Genomic DNA, 27,202 nt, shown 5'->3' on the forward strand with positions numbered 1-27,202 from the left:
TGCTTCCTTTAGTTCAATTTCGAATGAAGGTGGAATTCGAATAGATAAAGAAACATGGAGAAAACATCATGCGGAGTTAAGAGGGAAGGGTTTCTCTTTGTTGTGTTATTGAGTTGAGGTCGAGAAGAAATCCAATTCTTTGCACTGTTATGGTGTAGTGACGGTGGGTTTTCTCACTGTTGCGGGAATCCTAAGAGTCGTAGAGTTGTAGAAGTTGTGGGGAGAGACCGAGAGAATAGCGGGAATCCAATTTGAATGAGTTTCGTACTGTGTATTTTTTTTTTCGCATATTTGACTATTTGGCATAAAGTCATAAACCACGGTAGAAAGTGGAAAATTTATATACCACTGTTTATTTTTAAGATAGTGGGGATGTGGAGTACTCTCATGCTGAAAAAAAACTAACCATGGTATATGGCCCAACTTATCCCACGGTTTTCATCTAACTGTGACATATACTAGTAAACAAATGACCAAAGACATTTCCGCCGTGGTATATAAGTATTTCCCACGGTTTTTGAAAGAACCGTGGTATAAACATTCTTATTGACCGTGGTATATGTGTCATTCTGTAGTAGTAATCAAATCTCTCACACGTGACTCTTCATATGCTTGATTGTTATAATTCTATTACCTATGAAACTTATGGTTTCATCATATGATATTAGTTCACCCATATGCATAATAATAAGATTCATGTATTTAATTAAACATCATCATGTATAAACAATAAATGTTCATTGGCTTTGTAAAGGCCAAATATCCCAACACTCATTGCCTAAGTCGCTCATCCTTTTTAAGAATAGAATTAGTCTTCGCAAGACTCCATTTGATTGAGTAATACGAGACCCCAAAACAATATATAAAGCAACACAAAACCAATAGCATCCACCTTATGTAGCTAAGCCAATCATCATATTCTAAAGTATGTAGACAGCGTATACAATTCATCCCGAAGATTAGAAAAGTAGATCTTGTTAACCATATAATATCATTATAAGCTTAAACCCTTCCTCTTGGTTACCATATTTCATCCTCTCCAAATATTTTACATATTCTAGTTGTTCTTGAGTGAGTCACTGCACTGGCCTAGCTAGTTTGGTATTCCATAGTCCTGAGACAACAAATCAATGCCAGTACTATTTATAACCCAAGTTACATTGATACGGATACGTGTCTCTTTATCTGACACGGATACGAAGGGCGGAATATCAAACATTGAGGTAGATCACATACAATATGTGTTCGTGGTGTGTCTGACACGGACACCTAGATATATGTATCACAAATTATGAACAACATTTATTCATATCATTAATCAAACTTAGGGCTAAGTAACACGAATATAAATTCACTGTTTTACGCTCTTTATTTCAAATATTCAATGCAAACAGATATGAAGAATTAAGGCAGAAAAACGGAAAAAGGAAAATGTGGTTAACTTAATATCTTAACTCGGAGAGCAACTCCACTGTTCAGTTCATCTCAGCTGCTCTACATTTTGTAGTTGGACTGCAGATGGACAATCTTTACATTTGCCCATTTTCAAAAGAGAGAAGGCCCAAGTAGGCCCATTAGCCAATTCACATTCCAATATTAGATACCACACAAATGTGAATGTGAGTAGAAATTTTCGACATATTCTAGTAAGAGTGTGTGTGTTAGAATAATAGTGTATATCTCGTGTCTAATTCTTGAATAACGAAACATTGACATTGAGGTCTTAAAATCCCCTTTAGACCATACTGCAATTAACCTACAATAACTTCACTTTATTAAACACATAATTAACCTAAACAAAATACTTTTATTAAGGAGTTTATTATATAGTTTTGGGTGCTTATCAAGAACTGAGTATTCTCATCCCCCTCTCCAGATGGCGAATGGAGATGATGGAGCCTGTTTTTATAGTTTGGTTGGTGATTTCTCATCTTCCTTTTCGTCAGGTCAGGTCTTGTTGATGTGAGACTTCATGGAGTATTAATGGAGAGTAATGGCGAAGCATTGATGAGTGTGGCTAAAGTCCTGGTCTTGATGGAGATAGATGTATCGTACGTTATTGACCGTTACGGTACGTATCACATCAAGTTGGCAGTTCGGAAATAAGTATTCGATCAAATTGCTTGGCGATCTTCTTTGGAGGTCGTTGGTTTTTTCTGGATGAGGACGTCCATTGAATGAGACGAGTTGTTATGAGCTCATAGGGAGAAATATTCTGTGATGAGTTGTGCTGGAGCTAAACAACCAAAACGCAGTGTGTGAGCGCGAGCGCTAAAGCACGTAATCACAAAAAATCCCAATATTAAAAGCATATTGAGAGCGCTATATAATATACATATAAATATTATTTATATTGAATGTCTATTGTTCAAATTTTATTTCAAAGAACTTATGCAAATTCCAAACTCCAAATTCTAAACACAAATAAATAATAATGGAAAAAAAACACTAAAAATAACTTCACCTCTTCTCATGTAGACTTTTGGAATATTAGTTTAGCTGAAAAAATAATAAATTGATAAGAAAATAAAAAGATGATGACAATAGGTCAATAACAGTACACCAACACGTTGAGAACAAGGCTACTAGCTAGTGTCGAGTTATAGATGATGTCACCAAAGCAAATAGTATATTTCTCTTGGCCCACTTTACTATTATTAAATCATTAAAATGAAAGTAAATTTACAAGTGCTCGAATTTCTAAGAGACATGTCGCATTCTCAAAATAACTAATGCGCATTTTGACCAAACTTCCGCTCTCAATGCGTCAAATCGTGATCTAAGAACTTGAGCTCCCAGGGTAGTTGGATGCTTTAGGTTGTTAAGTGTTGTACATGTGTATAATATACATTAGTTGTGTATATTAGTCTCTCGCATAGCCCCCTCTCATTAGGTCGTTCCTATTCTGTGGGGCGACCTAATGAGAGAATAGTTTCACACGTGGGAAGCACGCGGGATAGTAGTAATTGAATATTCAAAAGGGTTGTGTATAAGGCAAGCTTGATAGATGAGCTTATTTGATTTTTGGTACCTTTCTTGGTTTTTGTGTAAAACTTTAACTCTGTATAAGAAAAAGTTTTTGACAAAGTTGGCGACTGTGGTGACTTGTTTGTTGGATAGTATCGTTTTGGATGGTGATATGAAAGAGCTTGTTTTGTTTTGTAGCTGTTTGCTGGTGATATGAAAAGGTTCGTTTTGTTCTGAGGCTGAAGAAAGATGAATATGATGGTTTGAAGAAGAAACTTGATGAAGTTGTTGCGGAAAAGGTTAGGCTGGCATCCAGATTTGACGAATTGATAGATCAGCTCGGGATGGAGCGAACCAGGTCGGTAAATGTTGAGAACTTTTCTAATAGATGTAAGTCGACAACGAACTGACTAAGACTCTTTATGAAACTTTGTTTTGTGAAGTAGAAAGTGGAAAGTATGTTAGTGTCAAGAATTTATTGGAACTAAAGGAGAAGTATGAAGCTTTGAAAGGACAATATGAACACCGTGCTTCTGGTGCTAATGATTATAGCATACCTGAAGGTGCAAAGGATGCAAATGTGATAAAAATTATTCATGTTGTGTTGTTTGGAGATCTCCTTGATGTTCCACTAGACTCTGATGATGCTCTTATGGATGATGGGGTTGAGTCCTTGTAACTAGAAAATGTATTGATGTTATGTAGGTTTGTTTTCTTGGAGTGATGAGAGGTCATTTTGTTTGGAATTGGTTTCCTTAGACAGTTTAGGTAGTTTATTGATACTATGATACTTTTGCGAACTGGTTTCCTGAGATGACTCCGGTCATTTGCTGATACTTCGATAATTTTGTGAACTGGTTGCCTGAGATGACTCACGCAATTCTTTTGAAGCTTTTGGATATATATGAGTATGTTGAATGATATAGATTTTGATTGATCCTTGAATAGGGTTGATATGATAAGACATGATATTACCTTTTGATAAGTAGTTTGGCAAAATATCTTTGGTTTGAATACTCCTTTGAATTGTATTGAATTGAATTGACTTGGCAAAAATCCATTAACACTATTATGGGGGAATATGAGATGGGGATCATGCATTTTGAAAGATTTGTAGGAAACTTATTCCAAAAATATACTTATTGTTAAGTAAACAAGAAATCAAATTGATATAACAAATATATCATGAACAAACCTTTAATTCAACAAACAAACAAACATTTTAGTTCAACGAATGAACTTAATTTACCAATAATTAAATCCGAACCTAGTGATAATCACTATGTCCTTAAGACAGATTTTCCCCCTCACGGTGCTTGAAGGTTGATGGGAAACTGTCTCCCAAGATAGAATGAATTTCCTTTTATAGAAAGCTAGCACTTCAATTCTACAGAATCAGCGAACACAACATAGTATTTGACTAAGAACAGAGGGAGAAGAGAAAGATCATAACTCTGTGTGATCTGGTATGTCTTTCTCTCCAAATTCATCCACTATTTATAGGTGAGTGGTGCCTCTTTGAAACAACACAGTGACTCTTGGGAAAAACTAAGCAACTCTTTGAAAAGTCACATGTTTTGAAAGGACACCATTTCAGCATAAAGCATTGTTTCGAACCAGTGCCTATTTCGAAAGGTCACACCTTTTCGGCATGATGCACTGTTTCAAACCAGTGTACATTTTGAAAGGTCGCACCTTTTTGGCATAATGCACTATTTCGAATCAGTGCACTCTTTCGAAAAGGTTTTTCTCACTTTATGTACTGTTTCAAGAGAAACCCATTTCATCTCAAGTGGGGTAACTTGGGAGACAAATTACTCATTCATATCTCAATGGATTTGTGAAAATCCATTTTTCTAACAATCCCCCACATGAATGAAAATTTGGCTTATTCTATCATAAACATCGGATTTCTGTTCTTTTACAAATGAAAAGATACCACATCAGGTCAAGTAGCATGGGAGGCCTTGAACTTGCCTTAGTGAAAGATGATCTGATTTAATTGGACGATCAATAGACTTCAATTAATGTCCTTAAACTGTCAGCCGTTTGTATAAACCTAGACAATCATCTTCACGTAGTACCTTCTTGAATACTGTTGGTTCTCACGTTTGTGATCATTTTGGCCTTGAACACTTCTTGGTTTCAGAGAGTGCTTTTGAAACATTTGCCTTAAAATTATCATAGAAGCGGCCCCACTTCACACTCACATAGGTGATTTCTATAAAAAGTATCCTATAATACTCCACTTGGATAACATAACTTTCCAAAAGCTTGACTTATCTTGGGTCTCGCGGCAGATATGCATTGTTTTATATAGGAATAGGTTAGAGTATATTATTACTCTCCAGTGCTAACTGAGTCATAGACATAATTCAGTTGGCCCTTTGAACCTAGATCTTGGGATCTCCAATCAACTAAGTTGGTTTTTCCATTATGAGGACTCTTGGTTAATTATCTCAAAGGCTTTAAGCTCATTCCCCTTGATAATCTTTCCACTTGCTCTCTTGTTAAACCTTTTGCAAGCGGATCCGCAATGTTATCTTTTAACCTTACATAGTTTATTGAGATAACTCCATTTGAGAGTAATTGCCTAACAGTGTTATGTCTACAACTGATGTGTTGAGGCTTCCCGTTATACATGCTACTCTATGCTCTACCAATAGCAGATTGGCTGTCACAGTGTAGACACTCTGCTGTCACAGGTTTAGCCCAATTTGGAATATCTTCTAAGAAATTTCGAACCCACTCTGCTTCTTATCTAGCCTTGTCCAACGCTATGAATTATGATTCCATAGTGGACCTTGCTATGCACGTTTGCTTTGAGGATTTCCTTGAAATTTATGCATCTCTCCTAGAGTAAAACACCACATTTGATGTCTTTTGAGTAATGTTTCAACAATTTCCAATTTTAAATTGATTAATTCAAGGAGATACACAATCCCCCATATTTTTCCAATTTCTCATGACAAAGTCAATGAATTGGAAAACCATTTAGATGTACATATATTTTTTTTGAGTGAGGCATCTTGTTAAAAAATGTCACATATCATTCATATAGTGTCGAAACACTTCTAAGACCTCAATTTTGCTTACAAGCATGCTTATAAAACAATATCTTAACCAATCTTCTTTATTGGCACTCTTTGGCGCAATAGTAAAACACATACATCTTACAAATAATAAAATACTTTTAGAACCCTTTTAGCACCCACCATTCCTAACATCTGGAATAAAGCATGGATTCTTGGAATCTTGGATCATAATCCCCCCCCCCCAAGTGTGGCATTACCACCACCTTATTTGCTTTTAAGAAATCCATTCCAAGAATGACTTGAAAATGGTCTAAGTGAGCTACCATCATGTCCACTTTTCCTCGCCAGTTGTTCATCTTACTGTCAACTTCCAAAGCGAGTCCTCTCACCGGTTCGACTTCTTGGTTCAAGCCTCTCATCACTACACCATTTTTTGTAATCAGAAACGGTCATAAATTAGGTTTGGAACGGATTACAAGTGTTCTTGGACTGGAACACTAAACAGGTGTCCCAATATTTTAAAATTGTTCCCTTTAAATAAAATAAACTCGTATTTTGTTTTGGGTAAGATTCGAACACTGAACCTCATGCCTAGAACTAACAATTAACCAAGTGAGCTAAACGTTTTTTATGCTAAATGAAGCAACCATAAACTTAAGACTTTAGTGTAGCGGGAATTAAGACTTTAAGTAATCATAAAAGGTTTTAAGTTTTTTCATTTTTCATTTTCGTTCTAAAAACAAGGGTTTCAACTCATGCTCCAACTTTTCTTCTGGAGGCATCCTCATTTCTCGATCAGGTAATATTATTTCTATCGAATCTCACTCTTTATTAATTTGATTAATTTCGAATCAAATTAACTCAAATCACGAATTAACTGTTTCTTCAATTCATGAATCAAAATTGTTTCTGCTCTATATTTTGAATTGGATGAAATCTTTTTTAGCAATCTTTTTTAGCAATGTTTCTGCTCTATATTTTGAATTGGAATTAACCGAGGTTTTTCATGCTCTATGAATTTTCGTTAATATGAAATCAAATGTGTTTGTTGTTGATTAATGTGATATCCTTATTTGTTTGACCTGATATTTGAATACTTTGTACTTCATTATATAGAAAGAGAGAGAGAAAAAAGTCAACAATGTTTGTATGTAGGTGGTACAAAAATAGGTTATGATTACAAATTAGTCTTTTCGATTATTTTGTGCTTTCTAATTTCAAGTTCCATTTTCAGAATGTCAACTCTGCTTGACAAATCATGGATGTCCAAACTTAGGGGCAGTGATGAGTATATAAAAGGAGTAGAATTGCTTATTAGGTTTACGAACTATAAGAGTGAACCAGAAAGCTTGTTCTCGTGTCCATGTTTGAAGTGTACAAATGGGCATGGGAAGATCCCTCTTGGTATGGTTCATTATCACCTGTTGCATCATGGTATAGATACATCATACACTGTGTGGTTTGTTCATGGTAAAAGAGACGCAAAAAAACTTGAGACATTTTTAATGTCAAATAGTGTTGAAGAAGAGATTGATATAGATCATTTTTATGAAGAGGGAGACATTGATGCATATCAAGAAGGGGTGGATCTCTTCAATGACGCTTTTGGAAGAGTTGGTGAAAATGCTGATGCTTTTGTGGAGGATATTAGAAGAAATGAAATCGAAGATTGGTCTAATTTAGAGTTTAATGCTCACCAGGATTGCCAAAATAGAAAGTATAAGTCTATTTTAGATGATGCAAAACTACTTTTGTACCCTTCATGTGTAGGAGGAAAGCAAACAAAATTGTTGGCCACAGTTGAGGTGTATAACCTAAAAGTTCGGCATGGTTGGTCCAGTAATAGCTTGAGTGATTTCCTCCAAGTAGTGAAGAATTGGTTACCATAAGAGAACACATTACCAAATAGCACTTATGAAGCTAAAAAAATGATCAAAGTTGTGGGAATGGATTACGAGATGATAGATGCTTGCCCGAATGATTGTATTCTCTTTTGGGGTGATGAAAATAAAACAGCACAATTTTGTCCCATATGTCATACATCTAGATGGAAGTTGGAGTACTTGACAGAAGATCAACCAACAAAAATTCCCGCTAAAGTTTTGAGATATTTTCCTCTTATACCAAGGCTAAAAAGGTTATACATGTTACTGTACTCGAGAAGAAAATAGTTGATTGTGTGTTATATTGTCTATTGTTGGTTTATTAAGATTATAACTAATGATTTTTTTTTCTACAGCATACCATGGATAGCTGAACTAATGACTTGGCATGCTAAGATAACACCATCCACTGAAATCATGCGACATCCGGTTGATTCTCCTGTTTAGCTTAAGGTAAATACCACTTGGCCTAACTTCGCCGAGGAAGCACGCAATGTGCATTTAGGACTTGCAACAGATGGTTTTAATCCATTTAGCCATTTAAGTAGTGCTTATAGTTGTTGGCCCGTTATTATAGTACCTTATAATCTGCCTCCTTCTTACTGTGTGAGGAAAGAATTTTCAATGTTGACTCTATTGATTCCGAGGTTTGTTTAGGTTTCTTTTCCTTTAAAGCATCTTTAATTATGCCCATTGAATTTAAGGTAGTGAGATCAATAAAGAAAATCCTTAATTTCTATTGTAGTTGGAACATGTTGAAGGCGAGTCTCGCTTGAAGCGGTTAGCAGATGGTCCTAAATTCAAGGCAATATCTTATAACAGATATCGTATCAATGGTTTTGTCTTCTCTATGAGCCAACGTGATACCAAAAGGGTAACATAGAATAGCAGGGTCTATATGAACGCATTCACTAACTACCGGGCAAGCACCAGGGATAGGAATTACAAGGTAGTGGAAACAACCTATTATGTGGTCGTGAGGAATATATTTGAGTTGGATTATATTGATTTCAGCCAAGTTGTATTTTGCTGTGATTGGGTCAGAGTTGAGGATAGAACAACCAGTTGCAAAGTTGATCCTGATACAAATTTGGTTATAGTGAATATGGAAAAATTCAAGGGAAGGAACCGAGAAGAGGATGAGCCTTTCATTTTAGCATCTCAAGCATACCAAGTGTTCTACTCTAAGAATCCATTGAGGCCTGGATGGTTTAATGTTTTCTTGGCACCTAAATCAATGACTAAGGATGTCAATGCACTTGAAGTTCATGTTCAGTTACACTCCACCATTAACGAGAATGAAAGTTTAAGATGTTAATAGGATGGTCTATTGTTTGCTACTTTAACCAAATCTCATAATGCTTTAACAGATTCTGGTGATTCATTGTTCACCTTGTATAGTTAATATGACTGTTATCTTCTTGTTGGTTTTCATAATCATTAAAGACAATTTAATTTCCTTTATATGTTTTTTATATCTTTATTTATCTTTATTGGTGCTTAATGTTTTTTTTTTGGTATAATTGTCCAAGAAATTTGCGTACATGTTATATAACTATTAATCTGCAGTGCTGATTTGTATGACCAGTATGATGGATATTGAGTTTGATTCACATGGTTAACCTGTTGGCGAGAATTTAGGGAAACTTGCTTTAAAAAGTGGAGATTTGGTGAGCACTCATGCTCCCATTACTTTTAGGGATTGGCGTAAAGCAAAAGAGGTGGTGGGAAATGACTTGTGGGATCTTATAAAGGTAATATTATTTTTCAAATTATCTGTAGATATATTTTATAGATGTAATTACCATTTTTACAAGTTGATTGTATTGAACTTATGCAGAAATAATATAATCTTCCTCTATGGTACAAACTGAGATGGCTTAAAGGCTTGAAAGAACCATTTAGGAAGTACAAGGCAAAGTTGAGAAAAAGTACTTGGACACTTGTGACACAAATGAGATGAGGTTGAACAATATTCCTGATGGTATAAGAAGAGAAGATTGGGCTGATTTTGTAGCTTACGAAGCCACCGCTAAAGCAATGAACATTCGGGAAACCAATGCTAAAAACAGACAAGCATTGGATGTCTATCATACAAGTGGCAGACATGGAAGCACTAAGGTAGCACATATGATGGTATGTAAGTTAATAGAAAATTTCAATTGTTTTTTTTTTTATTTCTCTCCACTAGAAATGTATTTAAATTATTTTCTGTATGCATCATCAAAATGCAGAATATAAAGAGGAAAGCAGCAGGTGCAAAACCTGTGACCAGAGTTGATGTTTGGATTGAAACACATACTTGTAAAGATGGTTCAACATCGAAAATTGTCGCTCCAATCATGGTAAGTTCATTTGCACGTATATATTGCTTGTTTTACCTTTTACTAAAACTTTAAATTGTGTCTGATATTTTATTAATTTATAATTTTGCAGGGACAAGTCAAGCAGTTGAATTCTGCTCAAACTGAAGAGGACTCTCAAGACATACTCCAAGACCCATTGACCAAAGTTCTTGGTCTCGACAAGGGAGGTCGTACTCGAGGTGTTAGATCTACTATTTCACAAACACAAGTCTTAGCATCAATTCCCGCTCAAGAGAAGTTGGCTGAACTAGAAAAGGAAAGAAATGCTAAAAACCAAACTATTAATGTCCTCAAGTCTGATGTGGAGTATCTCAAAAGTACTGTACCTGACATCAAGGTATGTGCTATTACAATCTTAGGTTTCTTCTTTCACATAAGTACATGTATTCAATTACTTTAGTTAAATGACATGAATGCCTTTTTTTTTTTTTTTTTTCAGGATTGGTGTACTAGAAACCAGCATGGAAGTTCTTGTTCCCAACATGAGGCATCTAGTACTTCATCTGTGGCTACAACTCCAGCTCCAAATGATTGCAGCTTTTCCAATAATGTCTTATACAAACTATTAGATAGTCAAAGGAAAGTCGCAGCCCATGTACAAGTGATTGTACAGGATGTTCCTTTAGCAGTTCATGGTATTCCCGTTGGAGATGATGAGGTCAAGGTGTGCATTCGCAAAGTATTTCTGCCTGGTAGCCCTTTGACCTCACCAAACAGTTTTGCAAGAACTATAGGGGAAGTAGGAGTTGGTGGATATGCCATTTGGCTTAAGCATCGTGTTGCTTCTAAACCTATGAATGACAAGATATAGACATCCTAATTCTCATGAAGGTACTGCCTGTTCACACTTTTACTTATTTCCATAAAAAGTACTAGAACTTGTGTTTTCATTCATTGTTAGTGATAAAGACAGAAACTCAGTTTCATTAGTGTGCAAATCATGGTACATGATTGAAAGATGGTGTAGGAATAAGATATTTATAGGAAACTATTATGCAGTAAGTCCAATGATAGTTATAAGAAGATTTCCAAAACTAAGATCTATATCATTGAAAGGGAAACCACATTAGGTTGACTTTAATTTAGTTCCTAAAGGTTGGGGTGGTTATGTTAATCCTTGGATTGTTTGTATGGTTGAAGCTTATCCATTTTTAGAAGAATTGAAGTTGAAAAGAATGGTTGTTAGTGATGACAGTTTGGAGTTGATTTCTGAAAGTTTTAAGAATTTTAAAAGTTTGGTTCTTTCTTCTTGTGAAGGTTTCACTACTGATGGATTGGGTGCTATTGCTTCTAATTGCAGGTTTATTGTTTACCTTTACTTGTTTTTGAGCTGAAATGTTAAGTTGAATGGTAGCATTGATATTGTTTTGAATTTTGAGCTGAATAACTAGTTAATGATGTGAATATTTTGTTTGTTTATGCCTGTTCTAGTGTTAATTATGTGTCTTCATTGTTGCATTTCCCCTACTTTGTTCGAGGTTGGGGTGTTATGTTGAGTAAGAATGAATTGTACTTGAGATCCCCTTTTCTTAACTGATAGATCTAGGGGGAATTTGTTATTGGTGTGTTGAATGAGTAATGTGGAAAATCTAGTCTGGATTATTTGGTTTTTGTTCATTTGTTTTGTTATAGACTTGTTATGATGTGGGGTTCATTATAAGAAGTAGAATTGCTTTTGATTATGTCACTATTTTGTTTATTTTGAGTATGTATTTTTTCTGAAGTGCTTACCATATAGTATAATTTCCACTATCATTCTCATGTAATTATAAGTAGGCCAGCTGAATACACCGCTATAATCATTGTGAGCTCTAGTTTTGTTAGTTTCTTACGTTCAATTATCTCTGACATAACTATTAGGGTATTGAACTGTAATGGGTATTTAACTTATTCGAGTTATTATTGGATTTTCAGGATTTTGGGACTTACACAATGATTGCTAAAAATTGAATTAGTGTGATCAGGTCATACCACATCAGTGTAATCCTTGTAGCCAAATGTGTATGGCAATTGAAAGCTGAAAAGTGGATGGCAGGCATTTTGTATTGTTGACGTGTTACATATCACTCGTAATATTGAATCATTTTGATTTTGGTACCAGAGATTTTATGTTGTTAACTTGTTATATACTTGGAATAAAATCAATTCAATATGGTTGGGTTTTATGCGTTAATGTGGGTCTTGTAAGTGGTCAATGTTTGATGCTTATAGATTTGGAAACACAAGTTTTCACTTTTCAGGGTGAATTGAAAAAGCAGCAATATTTTTTTTTTCATTCTAATAACTGATTTGGAACAGATGTGGAGTGTTCCGAATTTTTCATTTGGAACAGTTTTAATGTGTTCCCCAATTTTTATTTAAAACTATTGTCAAGTGTCCCAGCACAGCTTTATCACATACTGCATCCGTTCCAAACTGTAAATCAGGAACGCTCCTAAAGCGTGCTCACACATTTGGAACACAGGTAATAGGAACGCTAGTGATTTGTTCCAAAACTAGTCAGGAACAGTTTAAGTCCATCCCAAACTGAGAAAAATGGTGTAGTGCATAGAGCCTTTACATTATGTGAGTTTCAATCCAATAACCTCGGATATATACTTAGAGATTAACGTATGAGTTGAACCAATATCCACCATTGCTAGTAGGTAGTTGTTGAGTTCCACTTCTACAAACATAAGGTCTTTATCGGGGACCGAAATGTCCATAATATTCAACAAAATAGTAGGCCTAGCAAATGAAATAGGATAAGCATGAATAGGAGAACCTGGTGGTGTTGTCATTTCTATTCTGAAATAGAAACACACTTTGTTATTCCTTAAAACCAAAAAAGAAACCAGAAATAAATTTTGTTCAGTAAAGAACATACACTCACAAACTAATATGAGAAATTATTTCTGTTTGAGAAAGAAAGAATGGAACACCTCCGGTATAATGAGTGGGCATCAAAAGTACTTTGTTGTTTCTGATGTCCTTTACTGGTTATCAAACCATGAGATAGAACCAATTTACCGTTCTCAGTAAGAGACAAAGTGATAAGTGCTCAAAAGTAATGATTTATATCCCCAATTATGTGTATGTGATAAATGATAAAATTGAATAGTTTACCTACGAAATGAACGATGAACTCAAAACGTAAGTAAACTAAAACTATTTATGATGCTATATTTATCAAAGTTTCTACTCTCAAATCTATCGAAATAAAGTGGAGTAACAAGTTCGTTCCACTCCTAGTTCCCTTAGCATGGAATGTTTCCTAGTCTAATTAATCGGTCTTAAGTCTAATGAGAGTTTTACGAGGGGGAATTATACTACGATGCAATATGAAAAGCAATATGTTGAATGTCACTATGAAATATATGGAATATATTATGTTTTGAATCTAGATAAAGGATTAGATGGGAATTGAATCCACCTCGAATCCAACTTAATAACCTAGCATAGATTCTTGTATCTCGATTCTTACGTTCTTACGGCAAGAAATTCGAGTTCTAATCCCTAGTGTTCATGGCATTTCTACCGAGTACTAACTAGCATGTGAGGTCGTCCACCCATTCTCATGGCGAATCACGACCTTCTAGATTGGAATAGACTCTACAATGCTTCTACACTATACCACTAAGTTTTCATCAAGGCTTCATCAACCCCTCTAATGGAGGTTTTAGCCTTGATTCATCAAACTAACATTTCCCATTGAATCTAAACTAAACATAATGTAAAGAATTGAAATTTACTTAATTAAAAATGACTAAAATGAAATAAGGACAGGAATTGAAATTAGATCTAGAAATGGAAATGACAAAAATTGAAATTGATAAAAATACTACTTTATTGATCTAATCAAAATGAAGAACAAGATTCAAAGGTTTAATCTAATACAATAATTGAAATGGAACTAAACTTAATTAATCTACATGAAAAACTAGATCTAGAATTCATTAATGGAGGCTACTAATCTAATCTATTTCTAGGTCTAACTATCTACCATTAACAAAGAGTGAAGCTTTGGTTTTTATACATTCAGATCCAAAAATCGTGCATGGGCTTGGAGCCAAATCAGGCCCAAAACCCAATTCTTTCAGTCCAAAAAGGCCTTTTCAGCTGCAGTTGGCTTCAACAGACTTTTCGTCCACTTCTGCTCCTCTGATTGGGTCAAGGCTTGGACCATTGGAAAGCTCTTTCCGAGCCAGTCGTTTTGACATAAGGTAGGCCCTATTCTAAGGTCTGAGTCCAAAGATAAGGCCTTCAGAAGTTCTATTGACTTGTGTGCTGTTTCTGCCCGCGTCGAGTTTTCAGCTTTTGACCGGGCTTTAGAAAGGTTTTATCTTCTTGAATCTTGGCCTTTAATCACGGAACTCCTTAGTAACCGACCTTTGCTCCTTTATCTCGCTAAAGTGGCACATTTCTACACATAATGGACTTTGAAGCCTGAAATGCATAAAAACATGTAATCAGTGTTAACTCTTAATTATTACTCACATAATCGGTCTAATAGTATGACTGTTACAGGGTTAAAACTACAGTTTTGGGCTCTTATCAGTATGTTAGTCTCCATTTTATATTTAAATATTCTAATATGATGAAATATGAGTTTTTGCAGGTCAAATAACCTAAATGTGAAATATAGAGGGAAAAGAAGTCAAACAAGTCAAAAAGGAGTCATTGTGAATTACAGCTAAAGGCCTAAGGCAAAAATGTTATATTTGTCTCCATAAGTGTCAAGCCTAATGGCACTCTAAAAGAGGATAATAATTGAGTTAAAAGAGTCTTAAATTTGATATCAAAGTCTTAATTTTGATTTCATAAGAAGGGGAGATCAACATGGAAAAGAATTCAGAGTTTCACAAGAATTAGGAAACTGAAACTGTAGCTTGGGAAATAGCATGCATGGCAAAGTGGGCAACATCCAACTGAATCCAACTTTTTTAGGATTGGTTCTAGAAATATTCCAAAGAGTTTGACACCAAATAAACATAGGATTTGAATCTCTATCCAGACGAATATGTAAGCCAATATATAAGGCACAAAAACCTCAGTTTACATCATCTAGGAAATTTAGTGTTTGCATCTTAGACCTAGAATTTAGAGAGAAGAAAGTTTAGACCTGTTTCACTATTACCATCTATAAAGATTATTCATTTTCATATTGTGTTCATAGCATAGTATGAGGAGCTAATCTCCCTTATCTTGGGAGGGGAGATGAAGCCTTTTTCTTATGTTTTAGTTTAGTTTTTCTTCTATCATGTTTTAGTTTAAATCCCCCATTGATTTTCTTCTTATTCGTCCATTGATTTAACGCTCCCTATGAAGGTTAGGAGGTCTTAGGGTAATTCATGATTGTGTATAGCCAAATACCATAAACACTAGATTCTTTTCTTCTAGTTTTTAGTGTTCTAGTGTGATAATTGGATTTTTTATGGCACCTCAATTAGTTGTATGGTTAATGTCACATGTGGATTTTCCATGGCACCTAGAGTTGTATATTGAATGCCACTTAAAACATAATTTGGTTAGATAGAAGATATCATTGGAGATTGAAGAAGTACTTGGTGGTAAGATAGAAAGCACGTTGAAAGCCAAATATTAACATCATGGTTATAAGCATAAGGTTTGTAGGTATGGTGAGTTTTCTATCGGTGATTTATATTAAGTATGATGGATTGATCTATTAGACTAACTCTATGATTTTGGTGGATTCATCTCTCCCAAGATATTCTCTCTCTTCATCATAATTATATATTTAATTTAGTTTAGTTTATGCATAGTTTAAATCTCAATTCAAATCAACCATATATTCATTATTACTTAGCCACATCTTTTACTTACATCTATTAGAGTAATTTAGATTAGAAGTTTCTATTATCATCAACTAGTTATTTAGAGTAGGATTAATACATTGCTAGCCACTATAATAATCAATAATTTATAGGCTAAGTACGATTTGTAAAAGATAGGTAACACAGACAACGACATACAAATAATTACATGTTTACATGCTTTTTCACAAAGACCATGCTTTTAACCATCTCTGGCACCAACAGTTGCCTTGTAAAGGTTTCAACCGTCTCTTGCCAATAGGTGTGGTACTGCTTCCAAGTGTTGTGGCCTTCCAAACATGCACACCTTTTTTGAAGTCATTCATACACATTATGCTAGGTGTAAAACACCCCCACATGTCTGATGTGGCTCCATATGTCTGATGTCACTCAGAGTAACTTCCAGATGTCCAGTGAACCTTTTACTAACCAGAAAGGCCCAAGCCATAACCAATCAAAAACTGAAAGACTATTATTAGGCATTTAGGTGTTGATTCCCTTTACTGTCCCACATCTTTCTTTACCAATAAAAAGGTGTAACTTCAGTGACCAACTCACCATTAAGAATCAAATGATCAACTGCCACCCATCTCTAACAGTTTATTAAGTTGCTTTCAAGAGAAAGCAAACTCATATCCAAAAAATTAATATAGACACTAAACATCTTTTAATAAAATACGATAAATGAAATTGAAATCCAACTTATCTATATTCGAAATATTGCAACCCCTTTACGTTTCTGATTCCTCATATACTTGACGTTTACTGATATGGTCCGTTCGAAGACCACATCTTATATAAGCATAAACCGAGTTTCCATGGCAAGAAATCATTCTGCCACTTATCAATCTTTTTGCTACCGCTTATTAACGCGATGTGAACAAAAATTCGTTTCAAAGTTGTTAGTGCATTTGAACTAAACAATAAGTATAGCCAAAATTAATTCGACCAAATTAATTCAAGGCAAGAGAATCTGTCTTAAGTTTGTAGGAAACTTATTCCAAAAATATATTTATTGTTAAGTAAACAAGAAATCAAATTGATATAACAAATTTATCATGAACAAACCTTTAATTCAACAAACAAACAAACATTTTAGTTCAACGATTGAACTTAATTTACCAATTATTAAATCCGAGCCTAGTGATGATCACTATGTCCTTAAGACAGATTTTCCCCCTCACGGTGCTTGAAGGTTGATGGGAAACTATCTCCCAAGATAGAATGGATTTCCTTCTATAGAAAGCTAGCATTTCAATTTTACAGAATCAGTGAACACAACATAGTATTTGACTAAGAACAGAGGGAGAAGAGAAAGATCAGAACTCTGTGTGATCTGGTGTGTCTTTCTCTCCAAATTCATCTACTATTTATATGTGAGTGGTGCCTCTTTGAAACAACACAGTGACTCTTGGGAAAAAGTAAGCAACTCTTTGAAAAGTCACATGTTTCGAAAGGACACACCATTTCGGCATAAAGCACTGTTTCGAACCAGTGCCTATTTCGAAAGGTCACACCTTTTTGGCATGATGCACTATTTAGAACCAGTGCACATTTTGAAAGGTCATACCTTTTTGGCATAATGCACTATTTCGAACCATTGCACCCTTTCGAAAATGTTTTTCTCATTTTACGTACTGTTTCAAGAGAAACCCATTTCATCTCAAGTAGGGTAACTTGGGAGACAAAATACTCATTCATATCTCAATGGATTTGTGCAAATCCATTTTTCTAACAAGATTCACAAAAAAAATCCGTGAGAGCTTAACAAGAAAATATTGAAAGGTTAGATTGAATTTTTACATTGAATTGATCATAGAAGTATAGGTTCTCAGTTGGTAGAAAGTTGTTGCTCTACCCTGAACTGATCCTAGAAGTATTGGTCCTCAATTGGCAAGACGATTATAGCTCTACCCTGAATTGATCCTAGAAATATAGTTTCTTAGTTGGCGAGACGATTATAGCTCTACCCTGAACTGATCCTATAAATATAGGTCCTTAGTTTGCAAAACGATAGTTGAATCAAACTTGATCCTTAGTAGGGCATCAGGTTGATTGTTTTTGCATAGATTGTTTTTAGAGTTGGAAATATGGAAGAGTAAAAAGTCCATGTGTTTTAGAATGTGAACACATGGTCATCTTGTTTGAGTAGTTGTGGACTTCTTGCGACTGTGGGTTGTGGTAATCTGGAAACATCTAAATTTGATCAATTCCATGACATTTCAGTTTATTTTAGAAATTTCGTGAAAATTTCTCAAGATGCTTTGGTACATAACTGTGGTCAGCGTTTGACAAAATTCAAAAGACATACTAGGGCTTTTGATAATGGTGTTTTGATACATCAGCAATCCAATGGACATAAAATCATTGTCTTTTGCAATTTTAATATCCGCCAATTGAATCACTGAATTGGAGTCATGCAGCTAATATCAAAAGCAATAACTTTCCACCACCGTTCATACATAAAATTGGAGTCATGCAGCCCTACTAAAACGACATTTATATTAGATCTGAACAATATAGTTTGGATTAATTAAAAATTTGAAACTCAATAACAAATAATTATAGATTTCACTACTAAATAAATAAAAACAATAGATCACATTTTTTTTACTTTTACCAAATTGAATAGAGCAAACTTTTGATGTCAAAATAGGATCATGTTCTATCAAGGTGCGGTCTTTATTTCCTTGAGGCATAAAAACACATTTTTAGTACCTAAAAATTTGCTCTATTAAGACTATGGAACACGATTTTATAGGAAAGTTATGTTCTATTCCTAAAAGTAATTAAAAACATATGGTTTATAATCTATATCGCTCATTATTCTTAGATGATTCGCTGCATTCTACCATGTCGATATTATCCCCACTTAGCATCTTACAACTATTCATTTATATCAACTTTTTTCATAAACAATGCCACAAACAACAATCTTACTTTTGGTTTTTACAACCATTAAACACTAGATCTTTGCACTATGGTAAGAAAAAAAAAATAGATTTGGCTGAAAACCAATGACAAATAGAGGTTGTATCAACAAACACAACATCAACAAATTAAACAATAACAAACAAATTACAACAAAGAGAGCAGCCTCAACTATATATATGATGCATTTAACTCACACATCAATTCGAGAAAGTAAAAAACATTCCAATTTCAGCTTTATGACATAATCTCGTTCAGAAGACATCAATCATATCAATTTGAGAGAGAGAAAAAAAAGCATTAACAAACAAAAGCTAGATAACATGAAACTGATCTGGAAACTTGACTGCTACAGAATTTGGGCATCTTTTTCAACTTCAAATCAATGATCAAAAGAAGAAAAAAATCTCATGTGTCGAGAGTGCTTTAAGAAAATAAATGGGAGTGAAGAAATATGTGTTTATTGTTTTTCTTTAATAAAGAGTGAGGGTGTGTTTAAAATGAGAAGGATTCTAAGGAAAGTCAAATTTTCATCAGTTCAATATTTAGAAAGTTTGAAATACATGGTCTATAATTTACTAACAAATTAAATTAGGCCGGATCTATACTTTTTTTCAACATGTCGTCACACTAGCAACTCGACTACAACAATGACATATTTCGCATTGATGCTCAAATTTGTTGTGATTCCAAATTTGAAGCATTATCATACTATGGTCTTTACCATGGGGAACGAGGGATGCTACGAAGAGTGTGCCTTGTTCATCCACTTTGTCCCCCTCGAACTAAGAGAAAACTCTACTTTGCTCTATGGTCTAATTTTATCGCGCAATATAATGTGCTAAAACCCTAAACATCTAAATAACTTATTATGCAACTGCACATGTCGACTTGACAAACACCAAACAATCTAGTAGCTATATGACATGTAAAACCTAGTAGCTACATAACATGTATGATTAAAATTTCTCTTGTTGCACAGAGGTACAATGAACTGAATGAAGAATTCCATCTAAGAAATTTGTTGATTGATTAGTTCTCATCAGAAAGTGCAAGTTGTTAGTACTATTCTCTGTAATTAGTGGGTTTGTGCAGTGTCACAAAATCTATAATTCTATGGAGTGTGGTTCAAACGATATATATTGTGGTCTATAATTTCAAGAGTTTACAAACTTGTTCTAGTGAATTATGTTTCACTGTTGTATTTGACATAAATTTCTTGGAAGATGATCATTTTACAATCTACGTGAGTTTTTTTTTTTTTTTTTTTTTTTTTTTTTTTTTTTTTACAATTTTTTGCTTTTGCCTTGCAATTTACATGAATTTCTTAGAGTTTTGTCGATAATTCATAGTAAGTTGCACGTAAAACGTCACAATGATACATTAGTTCAATGTCCATATATCTTACTATATAGAAAAAGATGGGGTATGATGAATAGTGTTTCACGTACGTCACAGGGGTAGTTTTGTCATTTTGCATTTTTAATTTTTTTGTTTTGGAGGATAAAATGGTAATTTTGCTATTTTAAAAATAGTTTTTTTTAAAATGTTGGGCTTCAGTGGGTCCCTGTGGCTGGAAAAGATTTGCATCTAAGGGTACAATGATAATTTTAAACGTTCAATGTCCATATATATCATCTAAAAAATATTAAGTAATTTTTATATAATAATAAAGAATTTGCATGTACTGGGTGGGTTCTAAACTTAATAATGCATTACTATGTGCTCCAGAAGCTTTTACTATTGCACTAGTTTTAGAACTTTGGCATACAACTTAATTGGACAATAGAACTTCTATTCCCTCTAAAGCGTTTGTTAACCTTCAACCTTAAAATTGAGATCCCACAAACTTTTACGACTGTGACTGTGTTCTATCTTACCTTTCGTAATAGTGTTTGATGATTTTATGGCTATGCTAATAATATATATATTTTATTATTTTCTAGTTCGGAAGAGACTAAACCCAAAATCGAACCACATAAAGGAATGTTGAAAATGAGGCCTATGCAAACCATTTAATGTTTTGTTCAACAATTCTTCTTCAACTTCTTTTGGTCATACATTTATCAAATCATATTCTTCTTCCAAAAGATTCTAGGTTTGACTTTTTAGTATGGTCAGATCGTTTTGGCAGAGAACCATTTTGCAGCACATAAACTGGTTCCGTTATTAGAGTCTGGAGGCCCAGGCCCATGAGGTTACTCGCTAGCGCTTCCGCTATCGTTAAACCTCTTTCGGAATTTTAAACTACTAAATTGAAACTCGGCAAAAAAAAAATGACGCCTCATAATCCAACGCCACCAACAATGAAATCAATATTATCATCAATAGAATCAATAGACACAAAAAAAGAATCTCTCCGTAAAGCCTTGGAAGATCTCCAATCCCATTCCTCATCTCTCTCTTCTTTCACTCTCCAATGGAAAGATCTAGAAGACCACTTCGATTCCATCAAACAATCTATCCAAGAACGTTTTCAACTCCTCCAATCCCGTGACCCCATTCCCATTCCGAAATTAGAATTGCCACCTGTCAAACTAGAACCATCATCATCCTCGTCTACTACTCATCCGGAACTGAAAAAATATTGTGTTAATAATGATGGAATAGGATTACGTACTTATATATTAAACAATAGAAAAGAACTCGTATCGATTCGAGATGAATTAAAGTTTGCGTTAGAGTTAGCGTCGGATCCCGGGAAGTTAGTTATAGACGCGATGAAAGGATTTTATCCACAGAATAATAATAATAATAATAATAATTCTAGTAAAGGAGATAAGGATGGGGAATTAGCGGCGTTAAGGAGGACTTGTTTACTTTTATTGGAACAGTTAATGAGTGTTGTTAAGGATAAGGGGGAGGAGTTTTCGGTACAAGTTAAAGAGAGTGCTAAGAAATTGGGGATTGAGTGGAAGGGTAAAGTTAGTGGAGGGAGTGATAGTCCATTGGAGCCTTTAGCTTTTTTGCAGTTATTAGCTAGTTATGGGTTGGGGTCGGAGTTTGATTCTAGTGAGGTTCTTGATTTGGCTGTTTCTATTGCTCGTCGTAAACAGGCTATTGATTTGCTGAGGGCGCTTCGGATGCCGGATAAAATCCCTGGTATGTTTGACCCTTTTTCAATGTTTATGTTTATCAATGTGTTAGCTGTGGAGTATACTTGTTATTATGAAGAATTTGTTTCTGTGCTCATATATTATATTAGTTGGATATGTCCTTGTTTGTATGCATTTTGTTTACACGTCTACTTTTATATATTCATGTTACGTAGGTTTGTGGTTGAAGAATTGTATTAGAAGGATATTGGTGAATACTAGTTTGTGAGCGAAGCGAGCTCTTGGCTTAGGGGTACCAAAAAATATAGACACATGAAATCCCGTCTGACCCCTTCCTTCTCGATCATATTGCTATTCTCATTCTCCTCCACCATCCCAGAATTTCTCTTCCACTTTGCGCACGAACACTGCATCGCAGTATGCTAGTTTGGGCACTTCATGTTAGTTTGTGTCTTTTTCATGTTGGTTATGCTTTAAAGTATAGGCTGGTGTAGAAACCTCCTTGGTCTCTATAGCTCTTACTCCAATATAAGAGTTTTTTTTATTTTTTATTGTAGGCTTTTGTTCCAAACCCACTCCAACAATGCCATTAACAAGGCTTTAAATTTCTTAGAAACTGAGTGAAGTCTGGTAATCCTTATTTTAGAAAATAGCTTTCATTCTGAGGTTTCTAGATTGTCGAAGATGTGACCACATAGTTACATCCCATTACTGATTATACCGACAAAATAAGTAATTGCTAACAGCCACCCTCATCCACAGTGATAACACTTTAGGCTGCACAAGATGAGGGTTTGTCTCCTCCCTGCATCAAAAGAATGCTAGGAGCTTTTCACATACCTCCTACCTAAACCATCAATCGGTGGGTTTATCCCCCTACGGGGATGTTGCTGAGTAAAACCATTGCTCATGCTATTACGTGGACCATTTGGCTAGAAAGAAATCAAAGGATATTTGATGATAGCTATGTTACATGGACACACCATATTTTAAAATAATCGGTGTCGGTTACGTATCCACGTGTTTGTGTTGAACACGTATTAGACAACTATTGTATATAATATACCTCAATTTTTATATTTCTCTGTGTCAGACACTTCGTAGCCGTGTCGGATTTAGAAAAGTCTATCCGTGTCAATGTAACTTAGGATAATAGGTTTTGTGGTTTAAATAGTTGGGTATCTCATCTTCCTATTGTTAGGAATTTGAGTTTTGATTCAAGTTGTAACTAATTGGGAAGCTATAGTGCAACTTTGATGTAACTATTATAAGGGTAGTGTGAACCTCTCACACTGAGATTCTAATACAATATTGTTTTATCGACCAGAGGAAAACCCATCAACAATAATTTCTTTTCCATGCAACATTCCTTGAGGCTGAGGGAAATTGTACTTTGTAAAGCAGTTTTACTAAAACGTGTTTGGAGGTGAAACTATATGGTTAGGCTTCTTGTTATGCAAGTTATTTATCTTTATCAGGTTGTTAGTTTCATTTTTATTTTGGTTTTTTATTTTAAAAAGAAATAACATTTGAAAATTGTATAGGTTTTCTTCCTTTACCTTGTTATTAGAAGGCCTTTGGGCATCTATTATAACGTATTTGGAGTTAATAAGATTCAAAGTTAAGAATGAAAGAAGGGAGTGTTCTGTTTTAGGGTTTCGTTTTGAAAACCTAATTTAAAATTTTCATCAGTGTTGCCGCAAGAGATTTACATCATGATGTAAAGTATGTAACAGCCCATTTTTGGTTCTTCTCCTCTTGCCAATCATGAACAGAAGATTTAACAATGAGGTTCCAAAACTGAATTCTCATTAATATGATTGTGATTGGCAAGTTGGCAACATGGTGGTTTGTGGTTTGTCACCATCAATTCTTAATCTTTGTTAGCATTATGCTCTGATGCTATCCAACCTTTTGTTTTGTACTTGTTCTTGACGGTTTGTACTACTTAATTTCAGTGATTCGTCTTGCAATCTTTCAATTTGCTTCTATGTACTCTCATGAACAACTTATTCTCTGGAAGTGGACCACTCCCAGTTATACATTGTTATTGTCATCTTCTCTAACCTTCATACCTCGTTAGTTCCTCATGCTAAAATTTGATCAGTGATTTGGCTTGCAGAAGGAGAAAGTAAAGCTGAAAGCTGAACATTAATAGTTGTAGGGAAGCAATTTATTAAGCTGAGAATAGGGAGAAAACTTTCAAAGCTTAACCACTAATATTCTTTAAACATAACCCCTGAATAGTTTATGTCCAAAGGCCTTGTGTATTTTATTGAGTGCAAGTCTTCTTAGTTGAAGTATTTTATTAACTAATTGCACACACACACGCATGTGCGACACCAGACGCCATTCATAGTGGCATCCAACAAGCACTTCAGTCTTGTGTGACAGTCCTACTGGCATTGAAGTCTACTAAACGTTCATTGAGTTGTGGGCTTTTGCCCGCCAGTCCACTTGATACCTAGTAGGTTAGTGGGTGGAGACAAAATTGGTATCCCCTTGTCTGCATTAACTGTGTTGTTCAGTTGCAGTAGAATTCCAGTGTTGCCATTGGAGATGGTTCAATGCAAGATCTATAACATAAGCTGTATGAACATAAGTTGTTAAACTTGTAGCTGATAGTTTAAAATGTCAATGAGAGAAAAGTGGTAACACAAATTAGTTGGTATTTGTTAAAAGGTAGGTATGTTGCACATGTTCCTTAAATTTTTATGAAATTTGGGTGGGTATTAGTTATCTTGATTGGCTGCTGAAAGCTAGCCCTAGTACCTTAGTTTCGTCTACGTTCTAGTTGGTAGACATGGAAATATCTTTTGCAACATATATTTTGTTAAGGTTAAAACTTAGAGTTCAAAACATACAAATTGTTGGAATTAGAACTTTCCATCATTGTCGGATTGATACATTCGGATATGTGAATTGAAAGTTATGTCGTGTTAATGATTTACATCATTACAGAGCACTTAATAGAGAGTTTAGATGTATACGGTCAAGCACACGATCAGACCTTAGTTTTTGTTCTAGTTGTCGTCTTCTTTATAGTACGTAGATTTTATTGTTTAATGCAATCAATTATCAGATTGTCATTTTTAGGGAGATTGATGACAAGCTTGTCACCTCAAACTATCCTTACAGGTAGTTCAGGTATTATTCAGGGAACAGTGGAACACGTATTTAGGATTATCCCGTTATAAATCCATATTAAAGTTGGTGGGATCCTATCAATCTATCAAAGATTATGGAGTACAGTTCGGTTCTAAAATTAATCAAATGCTAGGCATTTGGTTTTGTTTTCTGCATCAGTCTCTGGGTAAGTCTGATGGGATCTGCAACTTCTTTTTTTGTTACAGATTTTATTCAGAAACTCACAAGTAACGGGAAGCAACTTGAGGCTGTTAAGTTTGTTTATGCATTTGAACTGGTTGATAAGTTTCCCCCAGTTCCCCTCCTTAAAGATTACTTTAAGCAATCTAAGAAGGTTGCTCAGGAAATTCGCAATAAGGGGAATCATTCAGTTCAATCACTGGTATGTTTGGTTTTTCTTTTTGTTTTTCATTATAATGATATCCTTATTGAGTCTAATATCACAAAATATCCCATACATCCTTTTGAACGTCCCCACAGAATGAGGCTACAGCCAAAGAACTTGCTGCTGTGAAAGCGATAATCAAGTGTATCGAAGAGCACAATCTTGAATCACAATACCCGCGGGGTATACTCGATAAGCGTGTTGAACAGTTAGAGAAGCAGAAGGCTAGCAAGAAACGCCCAGCAGTTGGTCCTACACCAGCTGATAAGAAGCAGCAACAACAGTTTGGGAACAAACGCCCTAAACCGGCGGAAACCAGGACTGTATCTTCAACTGTTCCTTCAGACCCTCCACCTCATCTGCAACCTATGAGCTCCTTCGTGGATCGATTTCCCCCATATATGAGTTCATCAGCCCAGTATGGGTTGGTGGGCACCCCACCTACTGTTGCTCCCTACATGAATTCAGCAGTTGGGCATTATGGCTTTGCAGCTAACCCTGTCAGCTCTTATGGCTTGGCAACTAACCCTGTCAGTTATGGTAGGCATCTTAGTCCGTCAAGGTCCCACCTGTACTCAGCCGAGTCACACCTGGCGGCTGGTCTTTATGATAGGTCGATGGGTTATGGAGGGCATGGTATGCCTCCTTCACATCGTTCGTCCTTCTATCCTCAGTAACTAGTTACACCGCTGTAATTGGGATGATGGGAACCCTCTTTGTATTGCTTGGCGAGCTCAGTATTGGTGAGATCAGACTGTGTAGTATCACTGACCTGAGATAGACATGGAATAGTCTTTTTTATCCTCACCAACTCTTTTACTCCTTTATTTTATTATGATTTATGAAACATTTTATTTTTGTGTGTATGTTAATTGTCTGTCTTCCTGGTTTTTGGTTACCATTTTCCATGTCATAGTGCACTTTACTTATTAAAGTATTGTGTACATATTGTTTCTTGTAACTTTTAGGGTTAACTAGGATTACCCTACCCCCACCCCAAAACTAGATCGGAGATTTAGGTCTCCCCACAGTTACACACAACAAAGTTAACAGTCAACTCAAGTTGACTTGGATGTGTAGTGCAATTGGGGGGAGACCCTATTTTCCAATCTGGGGGTGGTTTGTTAATCCTAGTTAACCCTAACTTTTAATACGAGTCATTTAGTGAAGTGGTGACCAGCTGGTCATGCCTTGGTTGTTCGGCCTCAAGGTCTTGGGGTAGTTCCCAATTCACCGGGATGTGGGAGTTTCGAAGGTCAAACTTAGGATGAGTGAAAACATGGTGGTGATTGGTGTGAAATCTGGTTACCATGTTCACGCCATTGATCTAATCCCCTTGTGGGATTATGAAATTTGTTGTTGGAAAACTTCAACTTTTTTGATGTTGCAGAAAGCCTACTTCTAGTAGAGCAGGTTTAGGCAAGTTGTGACACCTCCAGGCGAATAAAAACAGGTGAAGGTAGTAAAAAGGGATGCTTCAAGCATCTATGTTACTTGAGTGAAGTACCTGGTCATTATTGATTTATGATTGCAGGAGATGGAACCACTACATTGAGCTTTGGTAAGGAACAATATGTAGTTGGAAGTGTAGGGTGCAATGGAGCACAAAGGTTTGCTCT

At 35.2% G+C, this 27,202-nt stretch overlaps 2 protein-coding genes and 1 long non-coding RNA gene across 3 annotated transcripts; all 3 read left to right on the forward strand.

Moving 5' to 3' along the window:
* The first annotated feature begins 6,420 nt into the window (after positions 1-6,420).
* LOC147474602 (uncharacterized) lies at positions 6,421-10,021 on the forward strand. The gene is made up of 3 exons (XR_015209378.1): positions 6,421-6,801; positions 9,474-9,639; positions 9,726-10,021. It is a non-coding gene; the product is annotated as an uncharacterized LOC147474602 (long non-coding RNA).
* Positions 10,022-10,113: 92 nt separating this feature from the next.
* LOC147474603 (uncharacterized) lies at positions 10,114-11,103 on the forward strand. The gene is made up of 3 exons (XM_086585126.1): positions 10,114-10,230; positions 10,322-10,588; positions 10,691-11,103. The coding sequence occupies exons 1-3, from the start codon at positions 10,114-10,116 to the stop codon at positions 11,060-11,062; spliced, it is 756 nt and encodes a 251-aa protein (XP_086441252.1). The 3' UTR covers positions 11,063-11,103.
* A 10,134-nt stretch (positions 11,104-21,237) lies between these two features.
* Positions 21,238-26,449, forward strand: LOC147474604 (FRIGIDA-like protein 2). Its single transcript, XM_086582224.1, has 3 exons — positions 21,238-22,097; positions 25,405-25,580; positions 25,679-26,449. The coding sequence occupies exons 1-3, from the start codon at positions 21,272-21,274 to the stop codon at positions 26,258-26,260; spliced, it is 1,584 nt and encodes a 527-aa protein (XP_086438350.1). The 5' UTR covers positions 21,238-21,271; the 3' UTR covers positions 26,261-26,449.
* Positions 26,450-27,202: the final 753 nt, after the last annotated feature.

The sequence above is a fragment of the Coptis chinensis genome, chromosome 9, assembly GCF_015680905.1.
Source record: "Coptis chinensis isolate HL-2020 chromosome 9, ASM1568090v1, whole genome shotgun sequence".
Classification (NCBI taxonomy): domain Eukaryota; kingdom Viridiplantae; phylum Streptophyta; class Magnoliopsida; order Ranunculales; family Ranunculaceae; genus Coptis; species Coptis chinensis.

Bases quoted from the DNA above. Each gene is read 5' to 3' on its own strand.
- LOC147474603 (XM_086585126.1), top strand. From the start codon at position 10,114: ATGCAGAATATAAAGAGGAAAGCAGCAGGTGCAAAACCTGTGACCAGA. The intron at 10,231-10,321 runs GTAAGTTCATTT...ATAATTTTGCAG, and splicing joins AAATTGTCGCTCCAATCATG to GGACAAGTCAAGCAGTTGAA. The intron at 10,589-10,690 runs GTATGTGCTATT...TTTTTTTTTCAG, and splicing joins GTACTGTACCTGACATCAAG to GATTGGTGTACTAGAAACCA.
- LOC147474604 (XM_086582224.1), top strand. From the start codon at position 21,272: ATGACGCCTCATAATCCAACGCCACCAACAATGAAATCAATATTATCA. The intron at 22,098-25,404 runs GTATGTTTGACC...TTTTTGTTACAG, and splicing joins GATGCCGGATAAAATCCCTG to ATTTTATTCAGAAACTCACA. The intron at 25,581-25,678 runs GTATGTTTGGTT...ACGTCCCCACAG, and splicing joins ATCATTCAGTTCAATCACTG to AATGAGGCTACAGCCAAAGA.